At 33.4% G+C, this 14,742-nt stretch overlaps 1 protein-coding gene across 4 annotated transcripts in view; it reads right to left on the bottom strand.

The window, feature by feature from the left end:
* SNTG1 (syntrophin gamma 1) overlaps window positions 1–14,742 on the bottom strand; it is a 221,610-nt gene that overhangs the window by 96,809 nt on the left and 110,059 nt on the right. For 3 of the 4 annotated variants that reach the window (XM_039361563.1, XM_039361564.1, XM_039361565.1), the window contains 6 exons: window positions 13,160–13,212; window positions 9,953–10,087; window positions 5,814–5,870; window positions 4,698–4,755; window positions 3,917–3,960; window positions 3,774–3,815 (listed from right to left, as the gene is read on the bottom strand). In XM_039361563.1, coding sequence (XP_039217497.1) covers window positions 3,774–3,815; window positions 3,917–3,960; window positions 4,698–4,755; window positions 5,814–5,870; window positions 9,953–10,087; window positions 13,160–13,186 — 363 coding nt within the window. In that variant the 5' untranslated portion in view covers window positions 13,187–13,212. The remainder of the gene's footprint in view (window positions 1–3,773; window positions 3,816–3,916; window positions 3,961–4,697; window positions 4,756–5,813; window positions 5,871–9,952; window positions 10,088–13,159; window positions 13,213–14,742) is intronic. The other variant, XM_039361566.1, reaches the window with a different exon arrangement.

Below are 14,742 nucleotides of genomic sequence, written 5' to 3'. Positions count from 1 at the left end.
TTAAAAAATAGATTCTTAGCAAAATGAAACAGTAGTCCATGCTGCTAGGTCACTTGGAGGCTGCATGCATTTGCCATATTCTTTAGGAAATAGTGTAGCCATGAAAAAAGCTACAAGATGCTTTTCATGAAAGTATGGGTGAATCCTATCTCTGTGGAACAACAAGCAAAGCCTTTCTTATTTATGATGTGATGATTCCATCTGACAGTTGTAGTGAAAGGAACTGATACTTTATTCCAGAACTGAATTAAGATATCTCAAAACAGAGTAACATTATGCTCTTTTAATTGGCCTGAACAAAGGTTTTCAGAACTTTTGGAACACTTAGCCGAGATTTGAAAATTAATCCAAATACTTAAGAAGTCACCTGTCAACATTTGTGCCATTTCCTCCACTTATAATATAATAAGAGTACTTTAAAAACAGAATTTATGTTTCTTTAAATAGGGTATCTTCTCAGAAGATTTTAAATCCATGCTTGCTTCTTTCTGTTATCAAATAAAAGCTTTAGAAAAAGACACAAGTAGATACAACAGAATAATAGAATAACAGAGTTGGAAGGGACCTTGGAAATCCTACCCCCTTCTCAGGTAAGAAACCCTATACCATTTCAGAAAAATTGTTCAATCTCTTTTTAAAAACTTCCAGCATAGGAGCATCTACAACTTCTGGAGGCAAGTTGTTCCACTGATTAATTGTTCTATCAAGAAATTTCTCCTTAGTTCTAGGTTGCTTCTTTCTTTGATTGGTTTACATCTATTGCTTCTTGTCCTGCCCCCAGGTGTGTTGGAGAATAGGTTGACTCCCTTTTTTTTTGTGGCAGCCCTTTAGATATTGGAACACTGCTATCATGTCACCCTAGTCCTTCTTTTCATCAAACTAAACATACCCAATTCTTGCAATCATTCATCACAAGTTGTAGCCTCCAGCAAAAATACGATTTTTGCATTTAAAAATTTAAACTATATATGGAGCCTTGAAGATTGGAAAAGGTGTCTTTTGAGAGGTTTTCAATAGGTCTTCTCATGACTTTCTCCCAGGATAAGCAATCTTCACTTTATGGTTAACTTTAATTTTATTGGGGGAGTGGGGAAAAATGTGAAAGGGAAATTGAAACTTTGGGGATACAAAAATATACTTTACATGCTGGTAAACTACATCCTAAGCCTAATATTTAAAATAAAAATTATGAGATATTCCCCTAAAAACTTTCAAACTACTCTGGCTTTAAAAATAGCTTTTGCCAACTAATTAAAAATGGATTGTTCTATCATGAAAATCCATCAGAAATTTTGAAATGAGATATTTAACAAGTTTTATAGTTGGTACTGAAAGAAAACTACAATATGATACCAATTTACCAATATGATGCCAACTTACAATATGATACCAATGATACCATGAAGAATATGTTCGGTTTAAAAAATGAGATGAAAACAGTATCTTGTTCTCATTTAAAATATACATATTAATAGAGTCAAACCTTTATTGATCAAGAAAATTAAAGCAGAGAATAAAATTACATTCCTTGGGGATATCAAAATCGGTAAGCCAAAATCAAACTGCTTTACAATTAGAACTTTATTTTTTTCCCATGTACTCTTATTTAGATTCCTAAACTAGAATGCTCACAAATTCTTACAAATTATATTTTAAAAATTACCATAACTTATTCCTCTATAGGGGAACAGGCAAAGATAACCTATAGTTATCTGTATCTATGACATATGTTAAGTCACATATTGTTTGTCTCATAGAAGAAGGAAGATCTTATTTAATGACTCTCATATTACTGTTCGAAGATATAGGTAGTCCTCGGCCTACAACAGTTGCTTAACAACCATTCAGAGTTACAACAGACCCCCCAAAATCTATTTATGACTGGATTTTGAAATTATAATGGTTACACCCCCCACCACCACAACAGTGGTCATATGATTGCATTTTGGATGTTTGGCAATCAGCTTACCTTTATGGCCGTTTTCAGCATTCCACAGTCGCATGACTACAATTTTTGACATTTTTTTACCAATTTCTGGCATTTATTTCAGGTTTCTAACAAAAAAAAACCCTTCCCACTGGACAAAATAGATCTGCTTAACAACCATGGTATTTGCTTAATAACTTCTGCAAAAAATGTCAAAAATCAGCTCTTATCATGTGATGCCTCAACATATAATTTAATGACTTACAACCATAATTCATATATAAGTTGAGGACTACCTGGAGTAATATATTCAAAGCAGTTGAAAGAAAATAAATGTTTCCCTGTACATTTTTGTTGAAAGATTGAAATGTTAGGTTGTAGATGTTTGTTTTAAAAGATTATTTCCCACAGTACTGCATATCATTATCAAATAATGGTTTTACTGAACAAATGAATCAGACATCAAAAGAAAAGCTAAAGAAATATGCTGGGGAAAATCCTAAATCCTGGAACACTTGGCTACTGTACTGATAGGTGAACTCATGGTATTCTAGATATGATAAAAGAAGGGTGAGTTAATAGAACTGAAGGCAATAGAATTGACTTTGTAACCAAATAACATACATATATCCGTGTTTGTGTGTGTGTTTGTGTGTGCATGCTTGTTTACATTCTTATACCAAACTGTTTTCTTTCTAAGAATTTAAATGTATATATGTTAGAATGGATGGAAAAAATAACAATTTTCTCTCAATGGGTTCAGGAAAATTTAAAATCAACTCAAGAATCTCAAACTTGAGTTTCTCAACCTGACTGATTCTCAACTTGAACCTCCTGAATACATTCTTAAATTCCTTGGTTATAAGCTCTCCCCTCCCCCACTCTATTTTTTAAAAATAGCTAACTAAAATAGAGCCAATCAGGCAATAAGACCTTAACAAGAACAAGTAATCTGACCCGAATCAGTAATTTGGTGGGATAAGAGAGACTTTAACATTTTATCTCCCATTATGTTACCAAACTAGACCAGATCTGGACTTCCATACCAACTATTTACATTGAAGTAAAGTTCCTATTGACACAAGTGAGAATTTTACTTCCAGTTCAAATAATAGTTATAATGAGATGCAAAAACAAAATCTTCACACCAAGCTTGTGATTTTATATCTATTTTATCTATAATAACTTATTGAAAACTGTGTATTCTTCATCTTGATTTTGTCTTGTCTCTCTGACCCTTTTATCTTGTATCTTCTGAAGATAAAGCATGAAAGATATTTAATGTCCTTGTAAAACCTGAAGGTTTAAAATAACATCTAAAAAATCCTTCAAAATAAATTGCTATCTTGCAAGTGACACTTCATTTGTTTTATTAAAGTGAGACCTATATAAGAAAGAGTCTAGTTTTGTCTTACAATATTCCAAGCCTACATAAAGAGATTCTCAAACTAGGCAAAAGGAAGTAGTCTCAACTATTACAGGTGACAGAAAAATGTCATTTTCCCACTCTTCCTAGAGGATTGAAAATAAAATATGTTCAACAAAATATTTTCATTTCTATTTTTTTTTTAATGGGGGAGAACACACTGGCAAAAGTCAGTATTTCCCCAAAACTTTGTGCATACAAAATATCTCCAGAAAAAAATTGAATGACAAAATCCTAATATAATATAAGTAATGTCACATCAATGAAGAAGGTACACTATCGAAATATTATAATCATTTAACAACTTCAGAGTAAAATAGAGTTAAATTATGTGGGAGCATAATGAACAACTAATAAAAGTGCACAACATCAATTTACATTAGGAAGTGGAATGGGTTATAAAAGGTTATAAAAGCTCACCACTTCTTCATGCCTGCATTTTCTTACATTAATTCCATTAATCTGTTGAGGAAGAAATAATAATTTGAGGAAAGGGTCTTTGACTTTGCATGCAGGAAGAATAAATGTATAAGATCTGACTAAAAGAGAACTTGTTTACCTACCTGTAGAATTGCATCTCCTATGAACAGTAGGCCTGAGAGTTCCGCTGAAAGAAAGAAAAGAGGAGGGAGGGTGGGAGGGAAGGAAGGAAAGGTGTTTTTCATTTCAGCTTTCTCTATAATTTTCCACTAGCAATATCAGTGGGGCAGTGCAGAATTATAAAAAATAACTGAAAAATAAACTGCAGGTTTATCCCATACCCAGAGTGCAGTGGTGGGATTCAAATATATGAATAACCGCTTCTCTGTACGGATGCTGCTTCTGGAAGTCCATTCTGGGCCTGGCCAACAAAAAATTAGCTACTGGTTCTGCTGAAGTGGTGCGAACCAGCTGAATCCCACCACTGCCAAAGTGCCTTAACTGATTTCTCTAAAAATCTTAGCCTATCAGTTCACAAAGAAAAAAAGAGGACTGTCTCCAGTTATCTCTGTCCAGCCTACAAATCTGCAAAGACTTCAGATGCCCCACATCCCAGCAATTAAATAATGTCTGATCTGATGGGATTCAGGTGTTCATCTAGTTCATTTCCAGGAGCTAGACCAGCATATCATATAGACGCAGGTTAATTTTATGAAGTACATGTTTGGCTCCGGATTGATCAATGTTATTCTTTTACTGTTTTCTTTTTTGAATTCTACTGCTTTTAGTCCTTGTTAGTATTCTGAGTCACTTGGTACACAGTGAATATTGAGCATATTGTGCTCACATTTGTAATGAAATTCCCCCCCCCCCAAAAAAGAAACACACAGTTAATTTTATTAAACAAACTGAGTAACAGCTTACTTCGTTGTTCTTTGGAAATTTTGGAAACGACCACAGGAATATTATGCTCTGCTCCTCCCTATGAAATAAAGAGATCATACTTCACTGAGTCTACTGTTAACTTATAAATACTACATTTCTTTAGCTTTAGCTTCTTTTAAAAAAATATGAAATAAGTAAAATAACTCATCATTCTTTTTGCTAATGACCACATGAATGCAATCAGTCCTTTTGTCAAGGAGAAAAAAATGCTGGCAATATCATGATATTCTGCATACGTAAAAAAGAATAAATTATTGACAAAGGAATACAAATTCATTACATGTTTTCCCAGATTTCTCATAGTATTATAGCATCAAATCCACTTCATGAAAAGCAAATGGACCTAATTCCCTGGTTATTTTTGATTTTCTGTTTTCCATTCTTATATGCACAAAGGTTAGTAAGAAAATGAAAAGAAAATCTGGCACAAAATAAAATAAGAATTCAAAGATAGTTAACAAATGACTGTTTCGCATTGAGGGGTAAAAAAACAAATGAAAAGCAAAATAAACTGAAGGTACATTTCTCTACTTTTTAAAAGTCCATTGGTTTATGTTGCCAGGAAGGAAAGAAGAAAGAAGGCTTTGGGTAGCACTCTATTTTATAACATATATATTTTAATATAATAATGGAATAAGGCAATGCCCATTACCTTATATTTCAGGATTGTATTCTCAATGTATTTTTCCATCTTATTATTGCTAAGATAATTGGATCATTTAACATAACTACTTATAGCAAAATTGATAATACCAAAATAATTTTCAGTCTTATTAGCAAACAAGTTTGGAATAATGCAGAATTGTAGATTTATTCATTGGCTGTAATGTGACAGTTATTTTAATTCATATTTTATTAATACCCATCTTAAGTGCCAATTAAGATCACAGTTTGAGTGACTGTCTACAGTATTCTAAAAGTAAATAAACCTCTAATAAAAACTTTCATGATACAATGAATGGACAAAGAAGAATAAAATACAATGGCAACCCACTGATCTTATTAAATATATTCCCTAAAAGATAAAATCCATGCTTGATACACACAGATGCAGACACACACACATATATAGCAATAGAAAGAATATCATACTACCTTTATACTTAATCCAAATCCTCCTACAGTTTGTCTTCTAATTGTTACAGTTCTTTCCTGAAAAAAAAAAATCAGATTTAAACATTTCCTTAAAAACAACCATCATCACACTGCATTGTCTCTTTTTGGCTTTGTGCTATATAACCATTCTGGAGTTTTGAATTTCAAATATGTCTTGTTACATACAATATTGCAAAACATATTTACCTAAAGTGGTGATCTGAATGACAAAACACAAATACAGGTAGTCCTCGGTTTAATGGCCACTTTTTCAGTGACAGTTCAAAGTTACGACAGTGTGGTACTTGTGACTGGCCCTCAAAGTTCCAGCCATCCCAGCTTCTCTCATGTGATGGAGAGCCAGGTGCTTGGCAACTGGCTTACACTTATACGGTTGCAGTGAGTTTGTTCCCATAGGTTTCCACAGACATGTGACTGCCATTAGAAACCTTCCCTGCTAGTTTCCCACAAGCAAAGTCAATGGGAAGCTAGCACAGAAGGTTGCAAATTATGGATAAGCCTCCTCTATACTGCATCAGCCACTCTCAGTCCTGCCATACTTGCATCATGCCTCGCTGGCTCATCGTGCACTCTCATGTACTCTGCAGTAGCCACACGTCCTGCCATGCTTGCACTATGCTAGCATCTTACACCTTGCAGCAACCAACTGTATCTCACCCACATGTGACCCGCTGGGCTCTCCCTCACCCTACACATTGCAGCAGCCATCCCAGGCTTCACTATGCTTGTACTGTACCACTTGGCCATTCTCATACCCTCCTGCAGGCAGCAGCAGCCAGTTACCTGCCCAGCAGCCTATTTGTGAGCAGTCTGGGAGTTTTAATTTCCTACCAGCTTCCCACTGACTTTGCTTGTTGGAAGCAGCAGGAAGTTGCCAGGAGATACTCACTAAATGACCTCTGATCCTTGCTTAACAGCAGCAATGGGAAGTGCCAGAATTGCCATCCCTAAGCAATGTGGTCACATAATGTCATGCTTTATTACTGCATCATTTAGCAATGGAAATTCCAGTTTCATTAACTGAGAACTACTGTAAGTGATATTTGTTTAAGTATATTTGTTTATTTTCTGGAATTCTAAGTGATTCAACTATAAAAGCATAACACAAAGATATATATATATGCAGTCATTTTTCAATATCTAAATCTCTGTGATTAGGCATTAGGTCTTCTCAAATGTTCCATTGACCAATGTAAGGCAATCTGTTTTAAAATCAGCATTAAAGTCCATGAATAGCCTTGCTGCATTGGACCAAAATCTGCATAAATTCAGTATTTTGTTTCTTATAAGAGCCAACCAGTTATACACAGGAATAATTAACTTGAGGCATTGGCCATTAATATTGATAGCTTTAAAAGGAAATTGAACAAAATCATGGAAAGTAACTCTTACATTTTAACATTGTTCCCATGTAGCAGGCATTTGTACATAATTTGTCACTGTTCAAGTATAATACACTTCAAGACGATAGACCTGCATTTTGTGAATTTAGGTAATCCTCTTTAAAGTTATCCAAATTAATACCCATCACCACTGATTAATTATATTCTGTATGGAGAACAATGTAAAATGTCTTTTTAAAATCTTGCCAGCAGCTTCCTTGAATCACTTCTTTTCCTAGCATTTTGAGAGATCTGGTCACTGTCTTCATAGTATCCATGGTGTTATACAGCTCTGACCATTTTTACATTTTTTTGTTAAGAGACCCAAATGCTCTAGTCCAGCGGTTCTCAACCTATGGGTCGCGACCCCATTTGGGGTCGATCGACCATTTTGGGGGGGTCGCCAAAGAAGGCGATCCGCCATTTTCTCCCCTCAGGGGCGGCGCTGTGCATGCGTGCCGTGCATGGGGGCCCCCGCCCCCATATGCGCGGCGCCGCGCATGCGCAGAACGTTTGTGTGACGGGGGTCGCCGTCACACAAACGTTGAGAACCACTGCTCTAGTCTTTCATAATGAGGGTCAAGCTTCCTAAGTATTTTGTTTTCCTGTTCTGAATTTCTTCCACTTATATATCCTTTTTTCAAACAGCGCAACCAAAGTGTATCTAGAGATTGGTATCGGGGCAATACAATGCTGACAGTTCTATTTTCCTTATATTTTCTTTTTTCAAACAGCGCAACCAAAGTGTATCTAGAGATTGGTATCGGGGCAATACAATGCTGACAGTTCTATTTTCAGTCTGATTCTTAATAATCCTTAGCATGGATTTGCCTTTTTTGTACTTGTCATACATTTAGATCGTATCTTCACTGACCTCTCCACCTTGATTCAAAAAGGATTTTTTTCACATCAGAATTATATTATTTTTCCTGGATAGTTAGAGACAAATATGAAGTGCATGTATAAAGTCAAGATTTATACCCAACATGTATCACTTTAGACTTATTTAAACAGAGTCATGGATAATGTTATTTGGTTGACCATGCATCCAGTTAAAAGTCTTTGAGGAGGTCTTCACAGTCATTTTTTAGCCTTCACTCTACTGAATAATTTGGTATTTGGTAATAATCTGTGGCCAAATGGCAGGTGTGTTGGCAACTAATATGAATAAGGGTGAATATTGTGGGGTTTTTTTTTTTAGTATCCTATGCTAAATAAAAGAAGGATCATAAAGAGATGTGACAAAATCAATATTTTGATTTAACACAACAGCCTATTTTGTTTGTTTTATTTTTTCAGACATTCACCAATTTATTCAGATTTGTGCCCCTCAAAGGCCAGGATTTTTACACATCATTTACATTATAGCTCAACAGGAAAAAAGTTAAAGAAGAAATGAGGGAAAACTAGCTGAATTAATCATCTTCCTGCAAAAGGTTTGGAACCATCCTGACTGCAGTGAGCTTTGCCTATATTTTTGGGTCCAAGATCTTACTGGCATCTGTGGAACTTGTTTAGTTAGATTGACATTGTATATTTTATTTGGAATTCTTTGTGTGCTGGTTCTTTTCTCCAGTTTTTCTTGTATCCCAATACATTTCTATCCAGAGTTTTATTTTAAGGAAATTTCTCCTTCAAACTTCCCCATGTTAAAAGCTACATGGTGGGAGTGCTATCCCTGGTATTTCAAGTTTGTGTAATATTTATTTCTCGGTTTTGGATAAGGAAACACAAAGCACCTTTTCAGATTTTCCTTAAGAGACTGGTCTTTTACGGAATGATGAAGAACTTTCCAGCTGGAGAATAATGCCAGCCTAACTTCATTTTTTAAAAAAAAAAAAAAAAAAAAAAAAAGCAAAACAAAACAAAACTGGGAAGCCATTGGAAGAGGTATCCTGGTAAAGTTTAAAATTATTCCTCCTACCTTGGATGTGTAAAAGGAAGAAGGAAGAAAATCCTGGAGCTATTTCTCTAATAAAAATAGTAAATTCCATTATCTAATGGATATAAATTAGGTAATGAATTGCACATAATGTTAACCTGTACATAATGTTCAACAGAATATATCTAGTAGATGTTCTAGCTTATTAGAGAAAATGTGGAACTTTTACTATGTCAAATCAGATATAATTTGGTAAAAGGCTTTTATTGATATATTTCATAGGATAATTCATGAGAAGACATGAATTCTCTTCCTAAATTCTCCTCATTTATCTTTACTTGCTTAATCAACATTTTAATCTCAATCATCTAGTGCTATTCAGTGCATTCTTAAGAAAATATTTTCCCTGACTTCTTAATCTTAAAGCAAAGTTATTATTAATTATTATCCCATTACTCCATTTCATTCTTACAAAAGGTGCTTAAAATGACTGCTTATTTTGAATGACACTATGCTAATAATATATTTTTATACTAATTATCTGCACTCATCAGATTGTGGGGGAACAATATAAAATTAAGAAGTAGTCATGGAACAAGATGTTAATCAGAACTGAAAATGGAAGCCAGAGGCAAGCCTGAAACCAAAGATCAAGAGATCTTATTCCAGAAGAAAGAAACAGGAAGTCTTCCTAATTTATCTCCCTGAGGACTGTTTTTTTTAAAAGACACAATATTCATTCTGAATTCCACATATATCACTTCATTTGATATTTCTCTGTGGAAAAACAACCCTGACAGTTCAAAATATATAACAGCTTTAATCTGGAAGCTACTATAAAGTATGGTACTTACTCCAGAATAAAATGGTTCACCAGACACACAGATGACATCTTGTTCTTGGATTGTCAAAATGTCTTTGGCTAAGTGCAGCCGCACTTTGAAAGGCTCCTGATTACCATCCTGTAGCAAACAAATCCCTGTCTTTGACTTTAAAAGGCAGAAGAAGAAAAAAGTTTTTAGTTGTCAAATTGTTTATGGACTATTTATTCTAAAGGATCAAAAATAGTTTCCTTTAGTTTTTAATTGGAATATTCAGGAAAACCAATAAAATAAGGTATATCTAAAATGATCCTCAAATATACCCATTAAAATTCCCCCAGTTATCAGAAATATAATATTGAAACATGCATGGCAAACATTACTAACAGAAGTTTGGAAACTCAGACATTAAGTAACATTTAAATATTGTATGTATTTGGGCTTTCTACATGGATTATGGACTAAAACATCTAAAATGTTATCATAAACTAAAAAGCTCTTTTGAAATAGCAGGGCTAGTGTTTCAGTATCCTACATATGCATATAAAATACAACTTGCACATTACTTGATAGAGTACCAAACTGATAATTTTATGTTAAAGTAACAACATTTGATTTATCTAATTAAAAATATTAGGATTCCTCAACAACCAAGACCTTAACTAGGATCACAGAAACACTGAAGGTTTCAGTCATGATAATTTTGTTTTATTATTATAATCCAGTAAATAACTCTTCAATGTACACAAACAAATTCAATACAAGTGCTTTTCAGCCTGTAGCCTAGATTTGTGAATTTATAGATAAATTAAAATCAATCCACAGCTATTCTGGAAAGAGCAAGGTAACTATGGCTATTAGAAATGTTGTATAACCTACAATAGGTTATAGACTTTTTACTTCAAAACTTTTCTATCACTTTCCCAAAAAATAAGTTGACTAATTATTTTGATGATGTTTACTTTCCTTTCATTGGAATGTAAAGACACGTTAGATTTTCTGGATGGGCAATTTATATGTTTGGAGGGTGCAATGATCTCTGGTTTCATCTCTTTTTTCCTTTCTTGAATCTCTGAAGTAGTATTGACACATGGATAGTTATTCTAGTTCAGTTATTCCCCAAATTTTATTACCCAAGACAGAGATACCCAACATCTTACAACCTTTGGAGAGTTGCCAAGTGCATACACATCCAATTGTGGAAATCCCATTGGAAGCTAACTGTTTCTTGAAACAAGGAACACATTTTGTAAGCCTGTTAAATACATTCTATACTCTAGTACCCTTTCTCAACCAGACCAGCCTTCAGTTGTACTGGCTTTAAATACTAGGAAAAGTAGTCCAATACCACTGGAGGGCTGCTATGAAATATGCAGTCATTATGTTAGCCAATAAAAAGTATATATTAAGAATAAATATTAAATTTAATCAATTCCAGCAAGCTCATATCTGAGCATTGTGTGCAGACCTGGAATCAATGCAATGTTCTCAATCTTAGAATTTTATGACTGACCATGGTCCTTCACACCCCTATCTCTAAATTTCTTGCTTCTTTGCATTTGAACTTCATGATAGCAGCTTAGAGAATAAATATGGTTTTCAGGAGAAAGGAAAAACAGGAATGATGGAAAACAAATCCAGAATGATATTTTAATTCTATTAATCTCCACCAAATAGGGTTAGCTGGATGGTTCCTAATTCATTTGATGGTTTCCTGGGATAACATTTCTTGAAAAAAAAAGTATATAGTTATGTTGTGTTATTGGACTCTATATTCCTCTACTGGCTAATTACCTTACAAAATCTCCTAAGAAGCTTGATGAAAAAAACTAAGGGCAAGAATTAAATAACATCTAACTATACAGTAGGCCTAATTAAGCATCACAGTGAAATTAAAATAAGAGTGAGCAGTGGGGTGCACACAGGCAAAATCTATTCAGAATGAATAAGGAAATCAAGCATGAGAAAAGCAAAAATGAAACACATCCCAGCAAGCACACAAACACAATTCAGTGATATGAACCCCCTAATATTATTTCACACTACAATAGTTGCAGCTATACAATACATCCTTAAACTATTATTCCAGTTTTGACTTTAAAAAGCAGTGATGTATATAAATAAGAGAGCTTTCAGCCTTTAGAATGAATAGAATTCTAATTTATTTCAGATCTACAAAAGTTCATGGTGATGTGATATATGTTATCATGAAGTTTGACCTTGACATTTAATTATTAGTAGCATCAATTTCTGATCCCACTTTGGCTTTTCAAACATTGCAATACACACTACTTCAGCGATGTTTAGAAGAACACATCGAGGGCTTTTGTTTCTTTTCACTTTTTATGGCAGCTTGCTAATTCAAAACTGTTTGCAATTATCTGAATAGTTTCTAATCATCTTATTCCATTCTTATTCAAATTTATCCATTATACCACTTCCTTTTTTTTAACATTCTCAAAGTAGAGAGATATGGAAGTTGTATTACATCATGCCCTCATGTATAAGGTTTTATGAGTTGTTTCTTCCACTAAAACCCCTGAGCTCCAGAGCCTAGAGATCTAAAACTAATGCACTGTATATAATCACACGAACAGAACAATGACCCATGAATTCAATTCCCCATAGAGGGAACTGACAAATGAGCCTCATATAAATTAAAGCTCATATTCTTTGTTTTGGGTTAATGCTAATAAATTCATTATTATACTTAACACTTTTTTAATTTTCTAGCATTATTTATAATTAGTGCTTAATGATGCTAGAATATGGAAAATGAAGGAAGTGGAAGATTAGGAAATAAATGTAGAAAAAGCTAGGTAAATAAAATGAAAAATAAAGGCTTTGCATACCACATTCATAGTCCAATGGTCAGCATGGAATTAAAAGGATAAAAATAATGCATGCGTAAATGTGTCCATGAACCATGTTTTATGGTTCATTGTTTTCTTATATATGCATGCTTATAACTGTACTTATGATATTAAGTGAAGTGTATCCCTGTTAAAATCATCTTTACATTTGTGTGAAACTTGGTTTTGTATACACAAAAACATTCAAAGAAAGGAAGAAGTTGCCTGTCCTTGCCCTGGCTGTGAAGCTGATGAAGTTTAGCTTTATCTTTAAATATGCAAACCTCCATTTAATAATTCATATAATCCATACAATATTTATCATGAGAATAAAAAAGATAAAATAAGCACATATGTGCATTCTTAAGTCAGAAAAAAATTGCACTACCTCTTCACATGCAGTCCTGAAATCCATGTGCTATGGCACCAAGAGATAATTGTCTAAAAGAAGGGAAAAAAGATATTTCATTACAGAAAAAAAATAAAAATGGCAAAGGAGAAAGATGCCCAAATTTGAGGTATCCCAATAGTTATTCATTAAATACTGTTCAATGCTAGCTAAATGTCTATTCTCAATCATCCAGGTCATGTTTGTCCCAAAGGTGTTTTTCAAAAGACAACTGGACTTTCTTGGTTTTTTCCTTGAAAAATTTTCACTTCTCATCCAAGAAGTTCATCCAGAACTGAAGAAGCTTCTTGGATGAGAAGTGAAATGTTTTCAAGAAAATCCAATTGCCTTTTGAAAAGGGCTAAGGCTAGTTAAAACTAGCTCCAAATGAATTTGCATAAGAAATATCATTCCACATTCTAATTTTCCTTATGAATATGAGCTTAATCCACTTCAGTACAATAATTTTTAACAATGTAAATGCCTAGAAAAAATATGAAATATTAAGAAGAAACTGAATGGTATTAGAAAGAAAGAAAAAGAAAATGGAAATAATATTTTTGTATAACTGTGTGCTATGAGGAAACGGAAAATGTTCAAGGCAAAATAGTGCATATATTCCATGTAAATACTTAGTATAAAACAGTGAGGTTTATGTTTATGGAAATACCTGCCACAGTTTTCACAGTCAAGAAACAGTGTGGGCATATAAAACCTTCAAACTTGGCTACCATGTATTGTTTGAATTGTTATTTTGTTTTGTTTTGTTTTATTGTTATTTTAATCGTTTTAACTGTTTGCTTATTGTATACCATCCAGAGTTACATTTGTGAGATGGGTGGCTATATATATTTAATAAATAGAGATTACCATGAAATAAGTGTAAAAATGATAGCACCACCAGACATATTTATTGAGGACAATTTTCATATCATGAGATAAAGTGTGTAATTCAAATAGCTGAGACTATTCAAAGATTCTGTCCGGAAATGAATTAATCTGTAATGTTCCTTTGGTTGCAGGTTTCTGGAGCTGGACCCTGCTTTCTATCTGAAATTTCACCAGATTTACAGGGAATTTCCTGTACTTTTCAGCCAATAACTTTAGTCTTTAGGACCAGGATCACACCTATTAGCTTCCCATTCTAAACTGAAATTCACTATTACATTATTTAATATTTAATTAAAGATTAAAATAATGCAACTTTAAACAAAATCAAGCTAATAATACAAATTCATTATTATATTTCTGAGTATCAGTTTAACAAATATTGAAATAGTTTAATTATCAATCTTTTAATTTTCAAGCCCTATGCACTAAAGCATTTTGAGTAAAATACAATCACTTGGTAGAAAACTTGCTTTGGATTTAAAAACATCAAAAAAATGAATGAACAACAGATTACTGTATGAATGTGGTAGCTAAAACACAATATTTTGAAAATGGAATTTTAAAGCACAGTGCATCTTCCAAAGTCTACACATTTTGCAGACATTGTAATTATTTTGTATACAGATAAATGTAAAAATTTGAAGCTATGTTAAAAAAATAGAATACAAAATATTCATTTTTGTAGCATATTT

Source organism: Crotalus tigris, unplaced genomic scaffold (assembly GCF_016545835.1).
Source record: "Crotalus tigris isolate CLP2741 ecotype Arizona unplaced genomic scaffold, ASM1654583v1 scf7180000019300.285305, whole genome shotgun sequence".
In the NCBI taxonomy this organism is placed as follows: Eukaryota; Metazoa; Chordata; class Lepidosauria; order Squamata; family Viperidae; genus Crotalus; species Crotalus tigris.
Note: the sequence above shows the minus strand (reverse complement) of the source record. Positions and strands in the feature narration are given on the sequence as shown.